A 27,198-nucleotide genomic window follows, 5' to 3' on the forward strand; every position below is an offset into this window, starting at 1 on the left:
GACGCCCTCTTAGGGAGTCAGAGGGAGAGGAAGGAGAAGAGGGAGGGGCCGGGGCAGGGAGAAAGGTGGAGAAGGAGCAGGATACACCCTTCCTCATAAAGGGAGAGACAGGTAGCCATCCAGGAAGCGAAATTAACATGGAGGCCTGATGATACACATGCAAATACAGACGGACACAGAAACTCAGAAGTTCAGAGACACAGACTGGCCGAGAGATGAACATCAACAGAAAAAAGATCAGCATGGGTCCGGCTCAGGTAAAGACCTGAGGAAATACTGGGGAGAAGAAACTCCCAGGCAGGTCTGAGAGACCTAGCCGGGCCCAGGAGAGGCCCCGCTCTCCGCTCTGCTAGCCCCACGCCCTCGGGTGGCCCCCGCCGGCCGCGGTCCCGCCGGCCCCGCGCTCCCCTCCCGGCCGGGCCGGCACTTCCCAGCTCTGACGCGGGCGCTCCCTTCACACCAATGAGGCTGCGGCGCGGACGGGCCCCGGCCCTCCTCCAGGAAGGTGTGTCCCTGGTTTCCTCACCTGAAACTTCCGAAGAGAAGCAGATCCCTCCCTCCCGGCCGGGCGGGGCGGCTGGGCGGCCGGGGCCTGCGCTGGGGACTGCCGGCCGGCGCCGGGGACCCGAGGGGACTCTTGGGCCAGGACAGCATGTGACACTTCCCAGGTGGGTGCCCTCCTCCCCCGCGGCTCCCGTCTCCCGGCGGGCGGCTGTCGAGCCCCGGCGGAGGTCAGGGAGTGGCGGGAAGGGCCGGAATCTAGGCCTTCACCTTGGGACCTGCCGCGGCTGGGTCCCGGGACGCAGGCTCCGGAGAGGGGGGGCTGGGCAGATAGGCAGAGCCCGGGGTGTAGGACCGAGTACCTTGGTCTGGAAGAGGAGGGAAGCTGGACGAAAGGTTCTTGCCTGGAAAAATTTGCTTCCGGCCTGGTCCCCGCCTTGCAAATGGGCACCCTGCCCCTAGGTGTTCCGCGGGCCGGTAATCAGGGCTCTTTCTTCAAAGGCTAGGCCCTGGGGAAAGCTAACCCCTATAATAAGGAATCACTGAGATTCCCTTTGTGGACGTACTCCCTCCCTGGAGATGTTCTGTTGTCTCCTTTTTTCTTAACCAGGCCTGGGCCTTCCTTCCCTTATCTTCCTATGGGTTCGCATACTGTGTATGTCTAAGTACATAGCTCTTCCCTGTTAGCCGAGGTGCTTTAACCTGTAAACAACAACGGCTCCTGCCCTGCCCTCCACCCGGTTTCCCCACGTACCGGGAGTGCTTCCAAAGCTCCACGTTGATCACAACATCGCATTCAGAACTTGGGGAAGTGGGAAGAGAGCTCTTCAGAGTTGGGGTGCTGGAACACCCTGCTGAGGTCTAGAGCACCGTTCATAACCTCCCTCCAGCAAGACTGTCCTAGGGGAGCCCATCCCGCTGGGTGCCACTGGAGTCTCACGTCTCAGCCCCTGCTCTCCTTCCTGGATCCGGGATTCCCGAGACAGATTTGCCCTCCTGTCTCCCTAGGCGTGAGGAGTGAGCTCTGGCTGGGACTCTTGTCAGATTGAGGGGGAAAGGTGTGTCCGACAGACAAGGGAGGGAGAGTGACTTTCTTTTCTAGCTTCTTCCCCCATTTGCTCCCCCACTGCAGTCCTGGGTCTTGCATCCTTGGCTACCCCAGAAATCTCAGCTCCTGGCTAAACAGCTCCTGATGTGGCCCCTTGTTCAGACTTCCTGGTTTATCTACACCTGGGCCCTGGCAAAATGGGGGTCATTTGTTAACCAATCTGTGGGCCTGAAACTGGAGCCATGTCCATTGAGGGGATTCTTGGGGGGCTGTGGAGAGGAAAGGATGTGGGGTGTCAATTCTGAGTGAGACTGTCCGGCAGGAGGAAGGTCTGTCATTGTCTTGGTGGGGAAGAGAGAGAAGTCAGGCTGTGGGGGAAGGAATCCCTCTTATCAAAAGGATACAGTGATTCTAAATATAGTCAAGAGTCTTTATAGATTAGGGGTCCCTAGAGCGTATGGCTGTCCACAGCGCGGTCTCTCTGGGGTTGCCTGTGGCTGCATTAAGCACAGTGTCTGTGGGATAGACAGGAACATGTCATTCATGGTGCCTGGTGTGGTCAGTCACTATGTGGTATGACAAGAACAGGATCAGTGTTACTCAAGTGTCACTCAAGTGGTGTAAACCCAAACAGATGATTTACAGAATCTGGTGTAGACAGGGGTGAGTCACTCACCATGTCTGTGGAGTGAACAGGAGCTGGTCATGTGTAGTGTCTACAAGGTGGACCAGAAGAAGGTGACCGTCAGGGTCTATGTTAAGGACACAAACGGGTCACTCACACTCACATCTGTGTGGATGGCACCAGGGCCACAGGTGGGCTTGTGGGGTATATTTCAGCATTGCCACTAATGATGGTCTGCGTGAGCCCATCAGGGCTACAAGGCAGTGGATGATGTGATATTTTCAGACATTAGGGGTAGATAGAGGTGTTTATTACAGTTTTCACTTGGATGATGGGGCTTTCCTAAAATGGGTAGAACACAGGTCTTAGCAGTTAGTGGTCCAGAAAGCTGCTCTTATTTTGATGTCTTTGTAGCACTGAGGGCAATAATGTGAAACAGTGAATAGCGGCATCCATCTACGTGGTGATCTTATTTTTGAAATCAAAATGAGAACATCTCTTTTGATTTGGTGGGTATTTTCCGAAAATAGCATATAGGCGATACAGTGTAACTGCAGAAGTATTGTAACCTCAGGAGTATCTCAGTGATTTGTCGTGTAAGTCAGCATATTTGAAACTGACACTGCTAGACAATCGAGGAAGCATGGTCCTCAAAAGTACACATGGCACTTGACACTGGATTGAAGAAGAAGCAGTGTAAAGGGGGTGGGAGATAAGGAGGAGGGATATCTTTGAAATACAAATTGATGTCTGGTGACTTGAAATGGACAAGAGCTAAGGTATTGGGGACTCTAAGGGGACTATTGAATTCTATCACACGCTGTGTCAATGGGGTGACTTGGAGCTTTGTCTTGAAAGAAGTCGCATGTGAACAGGGGCAGCAGATGCAAAAATGACCCTGGTCTGGAGGGAGGCCAGATCGCCATGGTGCCATGCTCTGTCTTGGCCTGTGCTCAGATAAAAATGATTATTCACCCCCAGTGCAGAAGGCGATGAGGAGGTGATTCTTACAAAGTGGGAAGTGCAAAACAAATCTCTCTCCTGATGCCCTTATGTGAGCAAAACCATGTTTTACAGATTTCTTTTAGCTTTGTCACGTTCTAGACTTGTAATGCCCAATTGTCATAGGATTATAGGACAGAACCAAGTACAGGGACATGGGGGCTAAGCCGGTGACCACCAGTATTTCCAAAGGGGTAAAGATAATGTTAGAAATTGTGTCAGTGGGGTTGCAGGAGACAGACACACATTGTGTCACTAGAGTGGAACTGAAGATGTTCGCGCAGCACATGCTGTCTGTAGATGTAACCTGAATATAGCAGAAATACGCTTGTGTGTTTAGAGGCTGCTCGTTTTAAGGACATGAGAGTGTCTATGAGTATAGGGCCGGGACAGTACACATGCCAGTGAGGGGAGGCTACAGGTTTAATCACAAGGTCTCCTTAGGCAGGTGGGAGCCAAGTTTCAGAAAGTGTTTACGGTGAGCAAGTATATTATTTAACATGTGGTTGGGAAAACAGGGTCACGTCACGTCACAGTATCATCTGTAGTGATTATAGTGTTTTGTACTTAGGGCTGGATGTAGGGGCCAAATCACACACTGTGTCAATTAACTGGAAAAGGACGTAAAAGCCCTTCTACACATTACGCTTGTGTTAGACACGGCCCTTTACCCCATAGAGATGGGTATCTGTGTCTATGAGGTGACCAGGAGCTTGTCACATACTACAGCTGCAGGGTGGCTAGGGAAGGACCCATGTGGTGATGTCAGGCTCTCCTGCGTAGAAGCTGCAAGAGTGGTTTATTTTTATTTTATTTATTTATTTTTATTTATTTTGGCCGCGTTGGGTCTTTGCTGCTGCGCACAGGCTTTCTCCAGTTGCGGTGAGCAGGGGCCACTCTTCGCTGCGGTGCGCAGGCTTCTCATTGCAGGGGCTACTTTTGTTGTGGAGCATGGGCTCTAGGCGTGTAGGCTTCAGTAGTTGCGGCATGTGGGCTTCAGTAGTTGTGGCACATGAGCTCAGTAGTTGTGGCTCGTGGGCTGCAGAGCACAGGCTCAGCAGTTGCGGCACACGGGCTTAGTTGCTCCGTGGCATGTGGGATCCTCCTGGACCAGGGCTCAAACCCGTGTCCCCTGTATTGGCAGGCGGACTCCCAACTACTGCACCAGCAGGGAAGTCCCTGCAAGGGTGGTTTAGTGTGCGTGTGTATGTATGTATGTTTATGCAAGTGTGTATGCACGTGCACTATTCCAGGACAGCAGGCATTTGGGGCTTAAAGCCTAGACCAGACAGGAAAGGTGTGAGTCCAGGTGCAGCTGTGAGTTCTGTAAGCCCCCAGGGTCTTCTCTGGACTAGTGACTGGCCAGCTTTCTTACAGCTGGACTTCTGGTTGCTTATGGTAGACTGAAGTCAGGAGGCCCTGGTTTGAGTTCACCTGTGCATTTGCTTAGGAAGCTTGAGCAAGTGTGTAGGTTACCTGAGTTCAGTTTCCTCATCTGTAAATTAGGCGAAGTTTTCTATGTGTCTCTAAAAGTCCTTCCAGCTCAGAAATCCTATATTTCTCTCCTACACTTTCTCTCTTTCTCTGTCTCCAACAATACTTACAATCCCTAACATTTCTATTACCATCAGTGTTAATAATGCACTTTTTTATTTTTTACATTGTCATGTTTAATCTTTATTAGAAGTCCTTGGAAAGCGAGTGTATTATCCCCTTTCTAAAGATAAGAAAATGAATGTTCAAATAAATTCCATGATTTCTACAACTGTGTGAAAATTATCAAGATGCAAAAAAAAGTAGAAGTAAAAGTTGGACAGCACTCTTTTAACTCTGTGTTCTTCCTTTCTTCATTTATCCATGCAGTGAATCTTTGTTGAGGGACAGGTAAGCCCCAGGCAGAGGGGATTGAGCAGTTAAATACGGCAGTGTCTGTGTTCTCGTGAAGTTCATGGTTTAACCTAGAAAATAGACACTAAATTTGTAACTACAAGTGCAATGAGTGTGAGGAGAAGTAAAGGGTTCTCTGGGAGAGTAGGATTCCAAGTAGAGAAGCAGCACATGTGAAGGCCTACAGGTGAGAGAGGGAGGTGAGCCGAGGGGACTGAAAACCAACAGGTGTTGACAGGGGATGAGTCCGCTGGAGAGGAAGGCAGAGGCCAGGTTGTGGAGGGCATGTAACCCACAATGGATATTTGGGTTTCATCCCAATGGCAGCAAGAGGCTACTGAAGAACTTAAACTAGAAGTGGGGCTTTTAAGGATCACTCAGGTGCTGGGGCGAGAATGCCTTGGAAATAGGGGAAAAGCAGCCGTGTGGAGGCCAGCGGCCAGCTGTGCCCCATGTGCAGTGGCCTGGGTACGAAAGGGCAGCAAGGTGGACCAGGCTGTAGCAGCGGAGATGGAGAGAAGTGGACAGACTTGAGGGATACTTAGGAGGCGGGGTCCATAGGACTTGGTGACTGATGAGATATGGGGAGTGCGGGCCAGGAGGGAAATAAGAGTTTTATTCTGTGATGGAAAAATATTTATTGAGCGCTTAGTATGGGCCAGGTATTGTGTATTAGGTGTAGACAGTTGAGCAACACAGATATTGTTCTTGATCTCGTGAAGCTTACCGCCTATTGTTTGAGATAGATGATAAATCAAAATACGCACGTAACTATATAATTATAATTGTATAAATGCTACAAAGGAGAAGTAAAGTGAACTCTGGTTGATAAGTGCTACAAAGAGGAGCACGGTAACCGAGTTAGAGGATTGGGGAACACTTAAGGGGTTACAGCAGGAAAATGTAGTCTCACAAATAACAAGAAAGAGTATTTCTAATGTCAAATTTGTGTCCAGTGTAGTGTCAAATGCTGGCAAGAACCACCAAAATAAGCGTCCATAGAGTCTTGTTTGGGGTTAACAAGTTAAGGTTGTAGGAGAGATGGGCAGAGTGGTGCTATTGAAGCTCAGCTAGGGGTAGGTGAGATGTGAGGATATGAAGACAGCAGATGTGAAGAATTCCATTTACACACTGGAAAGACGAGAAAGACATGAACATGCTTAAATTCTGGTGGGATGCTTCCAACAAAGAAGGTGAAGGTATGAAAGAACGAGATAATCCATAGCATCGGGTCCTGAAAAGGCAGGCTAAGGAAGGGGGCACTTAGAGAGGAGGGATGCTCTTGCATTGCCAGAGGGGCAAGGTGGACACAGTGAAGTGTGGGTCTCTCTGAATTGCAAGAAACTGAAGCAGTTCCTCTCCACTGGTGTGTAAATTCTTTGCAAAGTGGGAAAGAGACGTGGAAGGTCAATAACGTGGGCAGTAATGAGAAGAGTTCACACGGTTGGTGGAGAGAAGGGGAGAGTAAGATAGTGAAGGGTACACAGTTTGATGGACCTCATTGAAGTGGGTACCCATTGGATCTGCTCTGGTTCTCATCTATTAAGTCTAGTTATCATTCTGCTTTACAACAGCTGCCTCTATAATTGAAAAACAATTTTTTTTGTTAATTAGTTAAAGGCTCTGCCAGACACTGTGGGAAATAAGATGAGTGAAATCCAGACCCTCTATAAAGGAGATTACACGATGCTGTAGTACCTCAGACACTGGCCGTAATGGCCAGACCTGTTTTAATCCCCTCAGCAGCTTAGGTGGACGAACCCCCTCCAGACACTGCTTCTCTGGGCTCATAGATCTGGAGTGTGTCACTCACAGTGTCTGGGAGTTATATGGAACTGAGTCACTCTTGGTGCCCAGAGAGTAGACAGGGAGACACTATGACATAATACAATCTAGAGGGTAATGACCACTGGGAATGCTTGGTGCTCTTTGACAACGGTCTTGTGCTCTAATTTAATTGTTTATCATCTGTGTCTCCCACAAGAGACACAAGGCTCCATGAGGACACAGTCTTTGTTTGCCTTGTTCACTACTGAAAGGGTCGCTTGGTAAATATTTATTGAATGAATAAATCAGTGACAAGTTTTATAGAGGCTGTTGCTTATTTTGTGAAGTACTTTTTGTCTCAAAGAATGACAGTAAATGGAACCAAAGACATCATCACACACTTGTACTTTATGGTCTGTCCCTCTGATACATAGAAGCAGAAGAGGGGATAGAAAGTTTGTCTCTTATTCCTCTTTAGGATTCAGCCCTGATGGAGGCTGAGGAGCCCCAGCATGGAGCCTCGACTCCCGCTCCTGCCAGAGTGGAGTTCAGTGTTCCCCTGGCAGCCCCCATGAGAAGCCGGCAGGCCCCTGCCTTGGAGCCGGAAGCCGCAGAGGGCGGGGACCCACCCCATCAGTGGGCGGGGAGACACACGCCCTTGGACGCCCAGCAGAGACACGTAAGGGCTGTGGATGACTGTGCGCCTGAGAGCGTGGCCTCTTTTCCCATCGACGCCTCCGCAGATGTGGAGACCAACCAGGAAAACCTGACGGCTGAGGCCTGTGACCCTCCAGAGCACCAGGAGGCAGGGCCCCAGCGCCCAGCAGACAGACAGGCAAGGCCGCCAGCTCCCGCAGAGCTCTGCGCCTGCCCCAACCAGGCTGAATATCTAGACACGGCCTCAGTATCCAGTGAACTGGGTAGCAGCATGGAGGTGGAATTTAGACCAGAACTCACTTCTTTGATACTGGAAACCGGACAAGCCGAAGAAGAGGAGGAAACTTCCCCAGACACCTCTGCCCAGACCAGATGTGGGCCTTGCTGTGAAGAGCGCCCTGCAGAGACCAACCAGCCACAGGACTCAGAAAGTGGACCTGCCAGGCAGGGAAGTCCAGAGAGAGAAGGGGCCGTGTGTCTCCAGAAGGCCGAGGAGCTGGAGGGCGAGGGGCAAGGGGAAGAGAGACTTCAGGGGGCGGGAACTCCGCGGGAGGATGTTTGTTCTGATGGGCTTTCGGGGGAGCGGGCGCAGATGGGAGAACAGGTTCACGGTACGGAGGAAGAACAGAGACAAAAAGAGCAGCAGAGTCAAGATGATGTGATGCTTGCAGAACAAGGAGAAAGCAAGGGCCGTAGCGGGGAATTGGGAGGTCTGAGTTCTGGTGAGTGGGACTGGAGGACCCAGGGCCACGGAGATCTAGAACGAGGGGAACGGAAGAACGGCGAGTTGACGGGGCCAGAGGAGAGTACGGTGGAGGCTCGGTACGAGGAGAATCAGAGCTTAGTGGGGAAATCAGTGAGAGTCACCGGGAAGCAAGAAGATCAGGGTCTACAGGGGAAAGTGATGCCAGTAGAGGGCCAGGAGGAGAAGGTAGGGTCAAGCGAGGAGGAGCCTGGCGGTGGGCATGGGGACACCCCGGGGGGAGGGGGAGGAGAGAGGCGTACAGAGGAAGGAGGAAAGCATGATGTCCCTGCCGCACTGGCTCTGGTGGCCCCTGAGGTCTCTTCTCCTCACGACTTGTTTCCAGATGCCTGTTGTCCCACAGCCAGGATCCCCGGGACTCAGGCAGAGCCTAGGGCCGAGGAACCGTCCCCTGCAGCTCCTACCCTGGAGCTGGTAGGATGGTCCCAGCAGCTCATTTCTTTACCTCATTCCTTTCCTGCCGCGGAGTCGCCTGACCAAGAAACAGCTCAGTACAACCAGCGAGTGGGCTCTGAGCTGGGGAAGGGGACGGCATCCAGCCGGGGAGGGGAGGGCGGCTCTGCGACCCCTCCAAGGACAGCAGCGTCAGCCTCTCCCAGCCCCCCCGGTGTCTCCCCCGGCATGACTGCCTCATCCGCCGGCCCCCAAGTCGCCTTCCCCAGGAGGGAGCCCTCGGTTGCTGCATGTTCTCCAGAAGCCTCCAGAGCCTCTCGACCAGCCGACAGCCCACCTCCCTGTGGGGCTTCTGAGAGCGCTGCAGCTGCGCGTCACGGCTTCCCCTCAGCAGGCCAGGCCAGCCCTCACGCTCCTCCAGGCATCCGCACTGGGGCGGCCCAGCACCTGAGGGGCAACTCCTTGCCGGGCTCTCACGGCACAGAGCCGACTCCGGACCTGGAGGGAACATCACTCTCCTTCTCCCACTCAGAGTTGCCCCAGAGACCCCCCAAACCTGCCATCTATGGCTCTGTGATCCCAAGAAGGGGCAGGAAAAGCGGAAGGGACTGCGCCATCATTCCAGAATCCTCAAGTTCACTACCCACTCCAGGGCAGGACTCTCAGGAATTTGCCTCAAATCCAGCAAGGCCTGGCAGCCCCCAAAGCAGTCAGCCGTGGGCCTCCACACATCCCTCAGCGTTCGCCCCAGGATCTCCTGCCCGTGGCTCTTCCCCACCCACTGTCTCCGTAGATATGCGAATCCGTGAGCCTCCACCCCCTCCTCCCCCAGAGAAGAGGCGCGTCCACTCTACGGCGGAGGGAGACAGCCATCGCTCTGCCGTGGTCCCCACGCTGAGACGGTATAGCCATCCTCCGCCGCTGGCCCTAGGTTTAGGGCTACACGGCCACCTCAAAGGCCCACTGCCCCGAGTTCCTGACCCCCTTGTGGCAAGGCAGCAGCGACCCCTGCCTTCCACTCCGGACACCCCCTACCATACTCAGACCTCTTTCTCTCCCAGGCAACGATACAACAAGCCATTGCCCCCAACTCCCGGTTTGCCTCAGCCACAACCTTCTCCTGTTTCTTCTTCGAGGAGCTCAAGGATCTACAAGCCTCTCCCCCCGGTCCCTATCGTGACTCCTCCTACTGAACCACCACCGTTACCCCCAAAGTCCAGGGAGAGGAGCAGTTGCACTCAGGCGGGACTCGGGAATTCAGGGGGTGAGGCCAGGACCAGGCCAGTTTGTCAAGAGTGGACCATCTCCACTCCCCATTCGGTGGGACGTGTCTCCTGGCCTCCGGCCACGGGCAGATCGACAGACTCTTTGGTTCCCGCCAGTAGGAGTAAGAGTGAAGTGCCCCCTGGCATGGCTTTCAGTAACATGACAGCTCTTGTAAATCCCTCTTTCCTGACCACCCCCTGGACTCTGGAGGTCCAGGGACCCACCTCAGAAGAGCCTGAGGTCTCTGCCAGAAGATCTTTGAGAAGAGCAGCCCCCCAGAAAGGAGCCAGTGGCCTGAGGAGGTCGGATCTAGGCCGAGCAAGGCAGCCAGAAAAACCCGGCCATCCCCATCTGGAGAAGGCGTCCAGCTGGCCTCACAGACGGGACCCAGGGAGACCAGCGGAGGGCAGCAGGGGACAGGCAGTGGTCCCTAGTGAGGGGTCGAGTAAGCACAAGCACTGGCATCGGCAGGGCCTGCGCAGACCCTCCATCCTGCCCGAGGGCCCTTCAGGTGAGTGAGGAGCCAGGACCGCGGTGACATCCGTGTCGGACCGAGCGCTCCCCAGCTCTGCCCTCCTCGTCCATCTTCTGTCCCCCAGCCCCCCGCTGATCTCTCCGCTGGCTTCGCTCACCTGCATACACAACCCCCGGGCAGAGGAAAGTCCTGGAGACCCCCTCTGAGTTCATGGTGATGCCCCTTCTTCTCCTTCCCCTCTATCTCCATCCATCACCCAACCGTGGTGTGCTTTTATTGTGTATCTCTTTTTCCCAAGATTGTTCCGGACCTACCCCCCCTCACTCCGCCACTACTTTCCAGTTACAAACACCTGCTTGATGTCCTTCCAGTAGAAGAGAAGGCATCTTCTACTTGTCCAGTTCATATTCTGACACGAGGGACGGGGACAGACCTGGTACCATTGTCCTCAAATGCTTTCGACTTTGGCACTTTCCTCTCTCACAGATTCCCAGTTGAGCCCTGCTACCCACCTGCCACCCCCCACGCCCCACACCGATGCCTGCATCTCCCACTCTAGATCTTATGTTCTTTGGCTCTCTCTGAATGCCCCTTCTGAAGTCTCAGTTACTCTACCCATTTCCATTTTCCGACACAGGAGGTCCAGCCGTGGAAAAATCCCCTAGCCTTTCAGACGCCATTGTTTTTCGGTGAGTCACCCTCTCTCCTAATGGATACGGTTTTACTCTTTTTTCTTAGGATACTGAGATTTTCATTAGTTGACAAAGGTTCTGGGACCCTGTCTTTTCCAGGGTTAAGGAGGGGAAGAGACAGACACCAGGTTTCCAGGGTAGGGAGATTTTTTATCTATCTGCTTCTATCAAGTGAGTCCAAATCTCCCATCCCTATAGGCCATTTGACCCCATGAACTAAACCCCACCCCCGTAAAAAAAGCTTGACATCCAAAAAAGCTTCAAACTACCCAAAAGTGGGTCAGGCTACAACTTGCCTCTCCAGGGGATTTGGCCCTGACATTCAATGGTTAGAGACTGTCTTATCTGTAGTCACCTGGGGCTTCTCCGTGTCTGAAGGCCAGCAAGCACCACAGAGCCCTTCTTGACTCCACAGGGAGAAAAAGCCAAAGGAGGTGATGGGAGGCTTTTCAAGACGTTGCTCCAAGCTCATCAATTCCTGTGAGTACCTTGAAACAGAACCGTGGACCCACACGAGTGTTCTGCCCAAGACTGGAGAGGGGTTCCTGGCTATCAGCAGTGGGGCGGGGATATCTGTAGGGAGAGCGAGATGCCAGGAGAGCCAGAAGCAGCTTGGTGGCTTCTGTTTCTGTGCCTCAACTCCGCGGCTCCCTAATTCTCTCCCTCTCCCATGCTTCTTCACCCCTGTAGCTCAGCTGCTTTACCAGGAGTACAGCGATGTGTTTCTGAACAAGGAGATCCAGAGCCAGCAGCGGCTGGACAGCCTGACAGAGGCACCAGAGCCCGCCTCCCCCCGGCAGCCCCGAAAGGCCTTGGTCTCCTCGGAGTCCTACCTGCAACGCCTCTCCATGGCCTCCAGTGGCTCCCTCTGGCAGGAGATCCCCGTGGTGCGCAATAGCACCGTGCTGCTCTCCATGACCCACGACGACCAAAAACTCCAGGAGGTACCTAGCAGGGCAGGGTGGGCCAGGGGAAGAGGCTACAGGAGGGAAAGCAAAGTCTCACTGCTCTCGTCCTTATCTCCTACTCCCCACCACCACCACGAGCGGGCTGTCGCTACCACGTACTCCCCCCACACACGTATTCACCGCGCACACGTGCACACCATGACAGTGGGTCATCCCCATTGAACTGCTTTCTGAATGTCCCCACTCTCCCTCCTCTCTACCTCCTCATGCCATTGCCCATTAACTCCTCCCTGTTACTGGTTTGAGCTCATACAAAGTGACCATGATGCCCCTGAGTTTGTTGGGAGGCGTGTGGAGTTAATCTAGTTATTCTAGTTAGTCTAGCTTCAGGCTAGACTAAAATTTCCTTCTTCAACCAGGGTTTCAGTCTACACTAAAGTTTTCCTCTTCAACCAAGGAGCATGCAGGGGCTTTTTGTTGGGCCCCTTAAAGAGTGGACCTTGCAACTGTCCTGTGATTTTGGTCTTCTAGAGGCTTTTGAATGACCATCAGTCTCTGCTTGGTCCTTACTTCCAATAACAAGGCTATAGGAAAGGCTGTTGGTCTGATGTTAAGTCACTACCATTAATGTGTTTTACATGGAGAGCGTATCTTAATAATCAATCTAAAATATGGGTTAAAACCTTTCTTCCTGGGAAGACAATATGGCACAATGGAAAGGCATTATGGAACAATGTTTAAGTATTTAGGTTCTGGCTTAAATGACCTGGATGTGAAGCCCACGTTAATATTTACTAGCTATTTAACTTTGGCCAAATTACTTGATCTTTCTAAGTTTCTGTTTCCTCATTTGTAAAACTGGGTTGCAAAGAGCTACTGGGAGAATCAAAAAAAGGTAAGTTCCTCTTCATAGCAGTACTATTTATAATAGCCAAGACATGGAAGCAACCTAACTGTCCATCAACAGATGAATGGCTAAAGAAGATGTGGTATATGTATACAAATAGACTCACAGACATAGAAAACAAATTTATGGTTACCCGGGGTGGGAGAGAGGATAAATTAAGAGCTTGTGATTAACAGATGCACACTACTATATATAAAATAGATAAACAACAAGGGCCTACTGTATAGTACAGGGAACTATATTCAATATCTTGTAATAACCTATAATGGAAAAGAATCTGTAAAAGAATATATATATGTGTGTGTATGTGTATATATGTGTATATACCTGTATGTGCATGTATATATATATATATGTACAACTGAATCACTGCTGTACACTTGAAACACTGTAAATCAACTACACTTCAATTAAAAAAATATTTTAAAGAAGTTCCTAGTACATAGTAATCAATCAAAAAATGTCTACCACTTTATTTTTTTTTTACTGAAGTATAGTTGATTTACAATATTATATTAGTTTCAGATGTGCAACATAGTGGTTCAATATTTTTATATTTTTTATTTAAAGTTATTATAAAATAATGGCTATATTTCCTTGTACTGTACAGTATATCCTGGTTGCTTATTTATCTTATACGTAGTAGTTTGTACCTCTTAATCCCATACCCCTATCTTGCCCCTCCGCTCTTCTCTGTCCCCACTGGTGACCCTAGTTTGTTCTTATATCTGCGAGTCTGTTTCTGTTTTGTTATATACATTTGTTTGTTTTATTTTTAGATTCCACATACAAGTGATAACATAGAATATTTGTCTTTCTCTTTCTGACTTATTTCACTAAGCATAATACTCTCTAGGTCCATCCATGTTGTTGAAAATGGCATAATTTCATTATTTTTGTGGCCAAGTAATATTCCAGTGTGTATATGTATGTGTGTATATATATATATACGTATATATATATATATATATATATATATATACGTATATATATATATATATATATATATATATATATATGTATATATATATATATATATATATATATACCACATCTTCTTTATCCATTCCTCTGTTGATGGACACTTAGGTTGCTTCATTATCTTGGCTCTTGTAAATAATGCTTCAGTCTCTTGGCTCTTCTAAATAATGCTGGTATGAACGTTGGGGTGCATGAGTCTTTTTGAATTAGTGTTTTCATTTTCTTTGATATATACCCAGGGGTGGAATTCCTGAATCATATGGTAGTTCTATTTTTAGTTTTTTGAGGAACTGCCATACTGTTTTCCATAGTGGCTACACTAATTTATAATCCCACCAATGGTGTACTAGGGTTCCCTTTTCTTTCTCCACATCCTTGCCAGTATTTGTTATTTGTAGACCTTTTGATGATAGCTTTTTGCCAGGTGTGAGGTGATATCTTATTATAGTTTTGATTTCCATATCTCTGATGATTAGCAATGTTGAGCATTTTTTCATGTGCCTGTTTGCTATCTGTATATCTTCTTTGGAAAAATGTCTATTCACTTCTTCTGTCCATTTTTTAGTCAGGTTGTTTGCTTTTTTGATACTGAGTTTTATGAGCTGTTTATATACTTTAGGTATTAAACCGTATCGGTCATATCATTTGCAATAGATTGTCTTTTTGTTTGTCGATGGTTTCCTTTGCTATGCAAAAGCTTTTAAGTTTAATTAAGTCCCATTTAAAAAAATTTTGCCTTTGTTTATTTTGCCTTCGGAGACAGACCAAAAAAAATACTGCTACAATTTATGTCAAAGAGTGTTCTGCCTATGTTTTCTAGGAGTTTTATGGTTTCTGGTCTTACATTTAGGCCTTTAAGTCATTTTGAGTTGATATTTAATGCAATCCCTATCAAAATACCCATTATATTTTTCATAGAACTAGAACAAATAACCCTAACATTTATACAGAACCACAAAAGACCCCAAATTGCAAAGGAATCTTGAGAAAAAAAAAACAAAGCTGGAGGTATCATGCTCCCTGATTTCAGACTATACTATGAAGGTACACTAATCAAAATGGTATGGTATTGGCACAAAAACAGACACATAGATCAATGTAACAGAGTAGAGAGCCCAGAAATAAACCCACAAACTTATGGTCCATTAATCTATGACAAAGGAGGAAAGCATATACAATGGAGAAAAGAGAGTCTCTTCATAAGTCTGGGAAAACTGGACAGCTACTTGTAAAATAATGAGATTAAACATTTCCTAACACTGTATACAAAACATTTACTACTTTAATTTCAAATCAGGCTGACCTGGGTTTAAATCCTGGATCACCATTTACTAGCTGTGTAACCTTAAGCAAGGTATATAACTTCACTAAATCTCAGTTTACTCATCTAAAAATCAAGGATAATAATGACTACTTTTCAGGGTTGCTGTGTGGTTTAAATGAAACAACACATATTTAGCTTTTAGCATGGTATCTGGTGTATAGTTTGATACACATTAGTGCCATATCCTCCCTCTTTCAGAAGTGGGAAGGAGTAAAATTTGGCCGTAAGGACTTATGGATAAACAGTGCTTTTACCAAGCCAAACAGGTATACATTTTTAGGTTTTTTGAAGCTCACACTTGGGGGCCTTGTGCTGACCTCAACTTTTAAAGCATATGGAAGATATTTAGAAAATCACTGGTCTGCCCATATTTATGGCCCAAACAGTGGGCAGATGATATGAACCCTAGCTCTCTTTCACCAACTCCAGAATTCAAGGAAGTCCACCAGGGCTCCTAGGCCAGGCCTGGTCTCACGTTTCTGAGAAGAAAAGCCTTTATACTTATAGGAACACATATGTTCCTTTCCTGAATTAGCACTTCTGGGAAAAAGTGCTTTCACTGACTCCATTTCTTTTGACTGTCACAACATCTTTTTGAGGAGAGGGTCACTATATCTATACAGATAGGAAAACTGAGGTTCAGAGAGGTTACATGAGCCACCCAAAGTGATATACTCAGCGAATGTTAGAGCCAGGACGCAAATGAACCTTCAGTGTCCTGGTTCAGTGTTGTCGTGTGTGAGCGGCCTCCAGCCATGTCATTAGTTATCCAAGTCATCACCACTGTGTGTGTGTGTTCTTTCTCTTTCCTGTCCGTGCATCTGTCTTGAAGCTGCATACTTGGATGAAGAGCATGACCAGGCCAGCTAGAGAATAGGGCTGTGAGTCATTGTGTCTCCTGCTGGAACTTCCCAATAACTGGGCTGTTTCCATTAAACCACAACTGCACCATCTCCTTCTCAAACATCCTGCTTCCTTTCATTGCTCCTCAAACCTCAGATTACCTTCATCCCCTAAATCTGTTCCTCTTCCAGAGTTCTCTAGTTCAGTAAGGAACTCTGTCATTCACCCAGTTACCAAACTCAAAAACAGAGGCATTAGCTGTGACTCTTTCTGTTCTTTCAGCCCCTATTTCTAGCAAATAAACAAGCCCTTCCAAATCTCTCTCCTATATAATTATGAAATTGGCTTACCTCTCCCCATCCCCATGGCTATTTAGACTTTCATCTCTCCTCTGGAATTACTATGACGGTTCCCTAACATGGCTCTCTTGCCCCCTCTAATCTTTTCTTCATACTGTGCTCAGAAATATCTTTATATGATAGAAAACAAATTAGATCAAGTTAGTCCCATACATAAAGCCTCTTTTCATTTCCCCACTGTCTTAAATCTAAGCTATTTTACCTTCTTTACATAATCCTCCAGACCTCCTCTCTGCCTCTCCAGCTTCATCTCCGGCCACTACTTTGGTACACTTGGTTCCAAGGATACTCAGTTTATTTGAGTTTCTTGAAAGCATCTTTTTCTCTTCCACCTTTGAGGGTTTGCACATGTTTTTCCCTCAGCTTCAAAGGTTCTTTCTCTCTCCTCCCTGATATCAGGTTGGATTCTGGTGTCGACTGTGAGCTCTAAAAGGATCCGTCTTGTTAACCGCTCTACCCCTGAAATATTACACAGTGGCTAACATACGTCAGGGATTCAATAAATGTTTTTAATTAGTCTTCCTCCTCCCTAATCTCCTAGGCCAAATTTGAGCTGATTGTGTCAGAGGCCTCCTACCTGCGCAGTCTACATATAGCCGTGGATCATTTCCAACATTCAGAGCAGCTCCGGGCCACCCTTTCCAACCAGGATCATCAATGGCTCTTCTCTCGTTTACAGGATGTGCGTGACGTCAGCACCATGTGAGTTTCCCCTTCTCCCAAATACCACTCACTCAGCCTCACTCTGTTTAGTCTGTAAACCTCTCATTGGCTTTTTCCTTTTTCAGAACCCTCTCATTGCTCCCTCCATGATTCCCAGTGGCTACAGGGATAGAGAGAGCAAAGAGAGGAGAATGTGAGTGGGTGGTTGGGAACAGTAATGGATAAACGAATGAGAAATGCTTCCTGGGTTGAGGTTTTGGATGTGCTGTGGGCATGCAGAGCGTTGGAGATGAGGTGGGAAACATCCGATGATCAGAAAACCAGAACAGGATGAAAAGAACAAGAAATGGGATATTAGGACCAGAGAGTTAGATCAGGGGCAAATGAGCGGCAGCCTTGGAGAGAACTCTAGTGCATGGCAAGCGGCACAGAGCTAAGGACAGTCAGTAGAAGTTATTGACTAATGGAGGGAAGAAGTAACAAGCTCAAGCTATAGCAGGGGTCAGCCGACTCCTCGCTTGAGACCCACAAGTCTGATGAGACTTGTTTTAATCCTGTACAGGTTCCTTTCAGACCTGGAAGAGAACTTTGAGGGCAACATCTTCACCTTCCAAGTGTGTGATGTGGTCCTGAGCCATGCCGCCAACTTCCGCCGGGTCTACCTGCCTTATGTCACCAACCAGACCTACCAGGAACGCACCTTCCAAAGCCTGCTGTGAGACCTGATCCCCATCCCGTCCCCACGTGGGCCCTGCGATGACCTTGCACCAGACCCCCAATACCCAGCCCAGAGGGCTACCCGGAGAGCACATGTTCTTGTGCCTGCTCTGTGATCTCAAGCCCCACCCCGCTTGCAGATCAGACGCCCTCAGCCATCACATCTGGGGCTCCTGTACGTTGGACCCCACCATTCTTTCCCAACCTACAGGCGTTCCACGGAGCCCCCACTCCCCACGCCTTCACTGTGTCCCCCAATACTCACCCACCCCTCCTCACCCAAGGCTCCCTGCCCACACAGGAATAGCAATAGCAGTTTCCGAGAGGTCCTGGAGAAGCTGGAGAGTGACCCCATCTGCCAACGCCTTTCCCTCAAGTCCTTTCTCATTCTGCCCTTCCAGCGCATCACCCGTCTCAAGCTGCTGCTACAGGTAATGCAGCTCCCACCTCAGCCCACCGCCTGAATCCAAAGGACTGTCCGTTCTCCTGCCACTCTCCCACCCCCTGTGGACAGTGTGAGCCGCCTCCCGTATCACCACCCCCACTCTTCTTTCTCAGAAATGTTTGCTGCTAAAATTTTGTTCCTGAACTTCTCCATTCACCCACCCTCAATCACCTCTTCCTGTTTGCCCATCCTTTCTTTCCATCTGGCTCCCGCCTATGGTTTGTTCTGTAGAACATTCTGAAGAGAACACAGCCTGGCTCCTCAGAGGAAGCAGAGGCCACAAAGGCACACCACGCCCTGGAGGAGGTAGGCAGCTACCACCCATACTCGGACCCCGCGATTGTCCTTCACAGAGAACTCTTCCCCTGCCCCGGCCCATGACTCCAGAAAGTACAGGCCCCTGATAATGGGATTGCTCAGCTACCTCACTGCACCCACCAAACCTCCAAGCATTCACACCCCACAGCCTCAAGGACACTCCATGCCAAGGGACTATGCTCTCCTACCACAATCCCCAGATTAAATCTTACTTTCACGAAGCCCAGCAATGTTCTGTCAGGTCTCTACAAAGTATACCATAGTCCTAGAGCTTCAGCGTCTTGCTGTATTGGCTCATTTCCAGGCTGGTGGAAAGACTAAAGCTATCACAACCAGTTTCCAGATTTCTTGCAGGGGACACAAAGCCAAAGCCTCTAACAGGGATCTCTTCCTCTCTCTTCACCGTGCTGAACACGCAGCTGATCCGAGACTGCAATAATAACGTCCAGCGGATGCGACGGACAGAGGAGCTGATCTACCTGAGCCAGAAGATCGAGTTTGAGTGCAGAGTAAGTTAGTCCCTTGGGTCCCCACCCTGCCGGGAAGCAGATCCCACAGGTCACCTTCTATCACAGAAGCATCTTGCTCACGGTATCCCAGTCTCTAACCTCACCTCTGCACACCTTCTGTTCTGCCCTGTTTCTGGGGTACCCAAATGCCTACTTCAATCTCCATGATATATTGTTAAGTGAAAAAGGGGAAATGCAGCACTATGTGTATTATATAGTATCTTACCTTTGGTGAAAAAGTAGGGTAAAAATCTGTATATGCATTTGCTTGTGTATATAGAAAGAAACTCTGGAAAGATACATAAGAAATAAAGGACAGTGGTTACCTGAGGGGGAGAGAGTGCCTTTGGGAACTGGGCAGATGAGAGAGAACTTATCAATGTAAGCCTTTATAAAGATATATTTTTGGTACTTGAATTATTCAATATTTTATTACGTCTCCGTCTAGTCTCACCAAAGCAATATAAAATTGAATCCAAATATAGAGCCAAAATCTCTCATCCAAATATAAAATAGACAGTCCACATTCAAATTTCAGCTCAGAACAGATACCATCCTTACCTCCCAAGAAGAGAGGGAAAATCCCTTATCTACATATTAATCATTGTTCAATACGATTATCACTACCCAAACTCCAGCTCTAGGCAGACCCCACCTAGTTCTCTTTATTCTCATCCCCACATCTGATTCCGACTGCTCCTCTCCTGTCTCTAGTTATAATTGAAGAAAGAACAGATGTCAGAACCACCCTAAACTTTTAACTTCTAAGAGACATATCATACTGTTCTCTGCTTTGTTTGTTCACATGCCCCAGTTGGGTTCTCCCATCTCTTCTTCAGGTCCAGCTTCTAGGGCTGAGCTTTCTCATGTAGTCACTCTCCTGGGATGGACCATAGGCACCTTCCATTTGCCTGAGCTGGGGACATGGGAGCCACACAGCAGTAGACAATGGTAGTTAGACGGTTCCGAGAGAAACAGGGTTTAAGTGGATGGGTTATGAGCAAGAAGGAAGATGTGAAAGAGATGATTGTCAGGGGTGGGACTTATGAGGAAGAGGCATGGTGAGGAGGGCAGGCCTGGGAGAAAGCCTCATGCTTGTCCTGTCTGTGACACCGTCTTCTTTCTCTTCCCTGCTCTGTAGATATTCCCGCTCATTTCACAGTCACGCTGGCTGGTGAAGAGTGGGGAGCTGACGGCCCTGGAGTTCAGCATCTCCCCAGGGCTGCGGAGGAAGCTGAACGCACGCCCGGTCCACCTGCACCTCTTCAATGACTGTCTGCTGCTGTCTCGGCCCCGAGAGTCAGTGACTGGAATGGGAGGCCAGAGCACAAGGGGAAAATAGGAGGAGGCGGGAGGGAAGGACTAAAGGGACAGGGAAGGGTCATGTTCCTATAGAGGAGCCCTTCTCAGTGGCTCACCCCATGGAGTCCAGGTCATGACCCAGAGAGGAGGAAAATGGTCCACAGCAAAAAAGGGGATCCCACCGAATTATGTCCCGAGATCACCTGGCAGGACCTGGACCATGTTATAGACACACAGCAAAATGCAGCAAATTAGCTTATCACATTTTCACATCAGTCTATTGGTGCTTTCTTTGGGCTGGGCTCAGCCTACTAGCCTAGCATCGATACTTAGCCACTTCCAGATCCTAACTCTTTGGTCCTGAGGGCCTTAGAAACTTTATATTGGCTCTGTTTCTTCAACTCTGTAAAGTGGTAAAGCATCCGTTGCACTGGATATGTGCTTTGCCAAGCCATTGACAAATCTCTCCTAGGAGCAAGGTGACACCATCTTATGGTTTTTATGAGAATTTGCAGGCTGCAGATGCTAAGGCCAGGGATTTTTTTTCTTTTTTTAAATGATATTTTTAGTACCACTTAACACCTTACTGTATCATTCCACTAATTCTCACAGTAGCTACATGTTTTTTTTTTAAATTTATTTATTTTTATTTTTATTATTTATGGCTGTGTTGGGTCTTCGTTTCTGTGCGAGGGCTTTCTCTAGTTGTGGCAAGCGGGGGCCACTCTTCATCGCGGTGCGCGGGCCTCTCACTATCGCGGCCTCTCTTGTTGCGGAGCACAGGCTCCAGACGCGCAGGCTCGGTAGTTGTGGCTCACGGGCCTAGTTGCTCTGCGGCATGTGGGATCTTCCCAGACCAGGGCTCGAACCCGTGTCCCCTGCATTGGCAGGCAGATTCTCAACCACTGCGCCACCAGGGAAGCCCAAGGCCAGGGATTTTGAATTGGCAAGATAAGAGGGTGGAGGAAGCATGATAACCCTAGAGTCAGGCTGAAAAGCCTTGTGTTTTGCAGGGGTAGCCGCTTCCTGGTATTTGACCACGCTCCCTTCTCCTCTGTCCGAGGGGAAAAGTGTGAAATGAAGCTGCATGGACCTCACAAAAACCTCTTCCGACTCTTCCTGCGGGACAACGCGCAGGGCTCCCAGGCCGAGTTCCTCTTCCGCACCGAGACTCAGTGAGATGAGGCTGGGCAGGGGAGCTGGGGGAAGGGAGGGAGGACAGCCTGGCAAGGAAGTGGGACCAAGGCAGAAAATGTGTCCAGAAAACGGCCACAGTACTGCTTAGTCCATTCCGGACTGGGGAGCATCTATAGAGCATCCTGAACCCAAACTCCTCGAGCTAATAAATGACGTACAGGAGACTGGGTGGGAGAGGGTGTAAAGTCACTGTCACTACCAAGGCTTAGCGTCTATTATGCTAAGAAGGACAAAGTCTGTAATTGGATTACTGACTCCGCAACTGAATGTGTATAAGCCAGAAATTCCTCAGTGCCCAAGGCTGGTGGGGCATATATGTGAATAAGACATGAAAAAGATAAGCACTGGGGTGCCTTCAGCTTTCTTTGCTCCCACCTTCCAACCTAGTGCTCTGCTGAGCAGAAATCCATAGTATTGAGAATTTTGATTTGCTCATCTTTTTAATATTATTAATAATAAAATACATTCACACATATAAACACTGTGAAGAGTATTAAAAATAATACCTATAAAATCTGGTACACAGTACCTACCTTAATGAACAATTGTAGCTATTATTGCTGTTATAAAAGATAAAAGAAATCTCTTCTTTAAAAAGTTTGACAAGATACTTCATGGTCTGAACATCCTCATGTTGTAGACACTTTGCATTTCTGTCCCTTAGAAGACACTTCAGGGTAGGATCAATAATACCTGCCCTCATTTATGGAACAGAGGGGCTGGTACAGGTGCAAAACGTCACCTAAGTCAAGTAATCAGATACAGACTCATGTTCTTTGTCTAGCACTTTGGGCAGCATCTTCCTGGAGCAGTAATAGTGTCAGCTCTCAATTACTCCAGGATGTTTGGAAGCAGAGGCTAAGATAATACAAAAACCTTCAGATAATTACAAAATTAGGCTTGGATTATATTGCATGACCAAAACAATAGTAGATATATCTCCCTGATCTAATCATGATTACAGAATAATTTTCGTCTCTGAGATACTTGATTGAAGGAAGGTAGGCAGAAGAGTGTCAAAAAGTATGCAAAGTGATAGCGGGAATCTCAACTGAGATGAACATTTTGCTTAGTACACTTCCCAAAATGGAAAATCTACATGTGCATAATTGACAGTTGACTTTATGCCCCTACTTGAAAGATACGAGATGCCATTAAGAAGATAAGCTTGGAAAGAGAGGGGGAAAGATAAAGGATGACAAGACACATGAACATATAGTTCATGATCCTGTCAAATTTCCATCCAAGTGGAGTCCCATTGACTTTTGTCCTGGATATCATTGTACTAGACAACTTTTTGAACTAGACAAGTCTTTCCCACGGTCCCTTCCCTTCCCTATCACTGGCCCCTGTCCTATACCCCCCAGAGCTGAAGTTGAAGCAGTGACCCTGCTTTGTTTTCTAGAAGTGAAAAGCTTCGCTGGATCTCAGCCTTGGCCATGCCAAGAGAGGAGTTGGACCTTCTGGAGTGTTATGGTGAGTGAAGGTCTAAGAGGGAGAGCAAAATGGTGGGGTCAGAAGTCTCCTTTAGATGCAGGAGTTTAGGACGTTGGGTAGTAACTGAGGGAGGCTTCTATTTATTACTTTTATCCAGAATTTCAGAGTGGAGGGCTGGTCACTGGAACTTAAACACCTGAGATGCATCTGCTTAAAGTTGCTCATCACCAGGGCAGTGCCTCCTCCCCAGCACCATACATTCCTTGCCTTGGGCAATAGTTTGCTCTTTTAAAATATCTGTAGATTAGATAGATATTTAGGTTTTACTGACTTGAAGGTCTTGGGGAAATAGGGGGAGAGAGTCCATCTGGAGTAGGGGTTGGGGAGGATAGCAACACAGTAGATTTGTCCTGACCACAACCCCTCCTGTACAGGATGACCTGAGACACTGCCTTTACCCCAGGCTTCCGGGTACTCACGGGAAACCACAGGCACACATTAGGAAGTGTCTGCATTCATGCTAAGAATGGACTTCTCGGTCTCATGTAAGCCCCACAGCTGTCCTCCAGCAAGGATTCTCTAATTCATATCCGAGAGGAACTGAATTCAAAGGAACACTGAGCCTTTAGTGACTCAAAAGAACAAACAAATACAGGGGACTTTGTAAAAGGAAGTAGGAGAGCTCAGTGTGCAATCCATCTGCTGGGCTTCAGTTCCCCAGTAGGTAAGGAAGGCAAGATAATTCTTCCTCCTTCACTGTGATCTTGTGAATGGCAGATATGGATGAGCTTTGGAAATACAAGTACAGATAACAATGCAGTGTTCTGTTTATTTTCTAAGAGAGCCAGTGCAGTGTGGTAGAGTAGAAAGAGCCATAAACCCATGTACGATAGAAGGCTGTGGGTCAGGCATACTCCGGGGCATCTTATTTGGAGCTTTGTTCACGAAGATGTAGAAATACAAAAAATCCAGAATTTCCTTGATCAACTCAGTCATTTATAGATGAGGAAGGGTGTTCAGTGCCTTGCTTAGATCATACCTGGAACCCCACTGGATAAGTCTCTTCTAGTCCCACATCTTGTACCATGAAGAGAATGAAGAATGAGTCACAGACTCAGAATTTGCAAATTAGTTGGAGAGGCAGAACACAAACATGAAACAATTAGGTAAAAGATAAATGGTTTGCCATAAACAGTCAGTTTTAAAGGATTTTAGAATCCATTGAGGACTAAAGAATCAGGGAAGGTTTCAGTAGGAAGATGGGTCTTTAACAGAATATCAATTATTTGTAATAATGAGTCACTAAAAGGTGGTCACAACCTATTTCTCCATCTTCGCTGGGGAAATATAATTTTTGATTCATTTCAAGTCTGGCATTTCTATTTCCATATCAACCATTTTGTTCCCTGGTAGAAGATGAAGACTTTTCCAATTGTCTTTCTTGTGTGTAACTTTCAACAGTCCAAACTTTCTCTCTCCCAAGTCCTCCCAAGCTCCCCCTGCAAGTCCTTTCTCATACTCTAGTCGCCTGCCTTTCCTAACCTCTCTCACACTCTTCTCTTCCAAAGAGTCCCCACAAGTACAGTGCCTTCGAGCCTACAAACCCCGCGAGAATGACGAGTTGGCACTAGAGAAGGCAGACGTGGTGATGGTGACTCAGCAAAGCAGTGATGGTAAGAGGGAGAATCCATGAGGAGCAGGCTGGGCATTGAAGGTGGGACACTATGGGTGGATGTCTTCATTTCCTAGGGCTGCTCTAACAAAGTAGCACAAGTTGGGTGGCTTAAAACAATAGAAATGTATTCTCTCATAGTTCTGGAGACTAGACGTCCAAAGTCAAAGTGCTGGCAGGGCCATGCTCCCTCTGAAGACCCTAGGGGAAGGTCCTTCCTTGCTTCTTCCAGCTTCTGGTGGCCCCAGCTTCCTTGGCTTGTGGCAGCATCACTCCAAGCTCTATCTCTTCCTTCTGTGTGTGTGTGTGTATGTGTCCAAATTTCCCTCTTTTTATAAAGATACCAATTATATTGGACTAATGGCACACATTACTCAAGTATGACCTCATCTTAACTTTACCAATTACATCTGCAACAACCTTATTCCCAAATAAGACCACATTCTGAGTTACTTGGGCTTAGAACTTCAACATATATTTGGGGAGAATACAGTGCAAGTGGTAAGAGTGGAGAAGGTTCAGGAGCAGGCGGATGTAGACTGTGCCAGACCTACAGCAGCCAGGGTGAGTGCACGGGGCGGCTGGATTTCCCATGCTGTGGCCTCTCCAGTCCTTTCAGCCTTACAGTTCGGAAGAATTTCTGGGAAGGAGGTCTGGGGGAAATTGTTGTGGGTCTTTTCCAGGTAATTCTTCTTCCCACCCACCTTGTGCCCACAGGCTGGCTGGAGGGCGTGAGACTCTCCGATGGGGAGCAAGGCTGGTTCCCTGTACAGCAAGTGGAGTTCATCTCCAACCCAGAGGTCCGTGCACGGAACCTGAAGGAAGCCCACCGAGTCAAGACTGCCAGACTACAGCTGGTGGAACAGGAGACCTAGCTGTTTTCTGGGAGGAATCCCCTGAGCTTAAAGACAAGATGTTCCTGGACAGGCCTGGCCCCGGAATCTGGCAACAGAGGCCTTCTGCGCACCAGGAACTAGACCTTCCGAAACCCAAGGATAACACCGAGCTGCCAGTCGCTAGTCCCAGGCCTCCTTTTTTTGTGCTTTGTGCTTGGTGGGGGCATTTTCAGGGACTTTGCACTGGACTCTGGGAACCTTTTCTCCTAGGAAAAGGGACCAATCGGGCCTAAGCCAAGGAACTTTACTTCTACTACCCTGCGGTACTTAAACGTTCTCTGCTTCCAGAGTACCAATTCCAGTGACCAGAGTTTCCATCATGGCCGTGTGTTAAAGAGAATCTGACCTCAGCCCGTTGGAGGGAGCTGTTTAAGGGGGATGAACACATCAGTTGGGAGGGTTAACCTGGTGACCTTTTAAGGTATCTTCCAACCCTAGAGATATCCCATAATCATCAGGGCGAGGTCAGTGCCTGCGTCTCTGGGATCCATCGGTGGCTATGTGAGGGTGATACTCTCTCACTCTAATAAACTTGGCACTTCTCCGAGTATTTTCTCCCCAGACCCCTGGACAAGGTTCAGAACGTGGAATCCTATGAGGATTCCAGGCTATTTGATTTAGGTGTCATGAAGGACCACGACGGTGCCTGGGTTATGGTAGTGGTCGACTCTTTCTTTGACTCCTGAGAGTTTGGGCAGTTTTTCTGCTTGTTATGGCCTCAGAGGTTGTGTAAGGAATTAAAGTGAGTTGATGGGTGATGAAAACCCCATTCAAAGCTTCTTTTTTACTGCACCCACAAGTTAAGGTCTAAGCTAGTTTAGGTAGATTTGGAAATCCTACTCTGACCATTCATGAGTTTATATTTTGACTTGAGTTATTGTGAAGGTATCATTACCACTGTTTCATCCTCTTTGTGAGAAGCAGCATGGGGTAGAATCCTAGAATCCTAGATTCTAGGGAAGAGTCTGAGAATCCAAGTCACGAGACCTAAACTCCTGTCACCGCGTGGCCACGATGCAGCTTGTCCACGTCTCCGTTTCCTTAAATGTAAAATGCAAGATCGAACCAAGTAGCCTCCGGACTCCCATCCAACTCTATGATATATGATTCTCTGTCTCCCCTCAGGTTGCCTTTCTCAGTTGAAGAACATCACCCTTTACCTTTTTTTCTCACGTTGAGCCCTCGTACAGCGGTGGTAACATCATCTTTTAAGTGGGCTCATTGTGCTTCTTCCCTGGACATTCCACCACTCTGGTTTATCTTTAGGGGGCCTCGAAAGTAGCCTTGCATTGCAGCTTTGTACAAAGGTAAGAATCATATGGTAAACTTTGTCCTATACCCAATTAATGATGATATGACACAATAATATCACTTCTGATAAGACACTTTGTTTTTAATCCATCCTCAAATGTAAGTTAGCTTGCTTAATCTTTAGAAAAGTTTTCACTATAGTAATTAAGTTTGGGTTAATATTAATTTATCCTAAATAGGCTGACACTGCTAAAAAAATCGAAAATAGGGATGACTTTAGAGAAGTTCGATTGAGATTTTTCACTCTCTTCATAAAGCTAGCTTTTTATTATTAATATATGATATATTAATATGTATGTATTATAAGTAAACTGACAACTGATTCTTCTTAAT

At 47.9% G+C, this 27,198-nt stretch overlaps 1 protein-coding gene and 1 pseudogene across 3 annotated transcripts in view; one reads left to right on the plus strand and one right to left on the minus strand.

Moving 5' to 3' along the window:
* Nucleotides 1–27,198, minus strand: part of LOC309666436 (olfactory receptor 2F1-like) — a 617,177-nt pseudogene that overhangs the window by 423,142 nt on the left and 166,837 nt on the right. The gene's annotated exons all lie outside the window — the stretch shown is intronic.
* On the plus strand, nucleotides 51–26,323 carry ARHGEF5 (Rho guanine nucleotide exchange factor 5). 2 transcript variants are annotated; one of them, XM_082473840.1, is made up of 15 exons: nucleotides 51–257; nucleotides 7,309–10,420; nucleotides 11,022–11,073; nucleotides 11,492–11,556; nucleotides 11,767–12,020; nucleotides 16,940–17,100; nucleotides 17,624–17,776; nucleotides 18,080–18,209; nucleotides 18,455–18,529; nucleotides 18,961–19,050; nucleotides 20,192–20,349; nucleotides 21,366–21,527; nucleotides 22,955–23,025; nucleotides 24,555–24,659; nucleotides 25,376–26,323. In XM_082473840.1, the coding sequence occupies exons 1-15, from the start codon at nucleotides 216–218 to the stop codon at nucleotides 25,531–25,533; spliced, it is 4,788 nt and encodes a 1,595-aa protein (XP_082329966.1). In that variant the 5' UTR covers nucleotides 51–215; the 3' UTR covers nucleotides 25,534–26,323. The 2 variants fall into 2 exon arrangements, with proteins under 2 accessions (XP_082329966.1, XP_082329967.1); XM_082473841.1 differs by lacking the exon at nucleotides 51–257 and adding an exon at nucleotides 516–668.

This window comes from Balaenoptera physalus, assembly GCF_965194825.1.
Source record: "Balaenoptera physalus genome assembly, chromosome: 8".
NCBI lineage: Eukaryota > Metazoa > Chordata > Mammalia > Artiodactyla > Balaenopteridae > Balaenoptera > Balaenoptera physalus.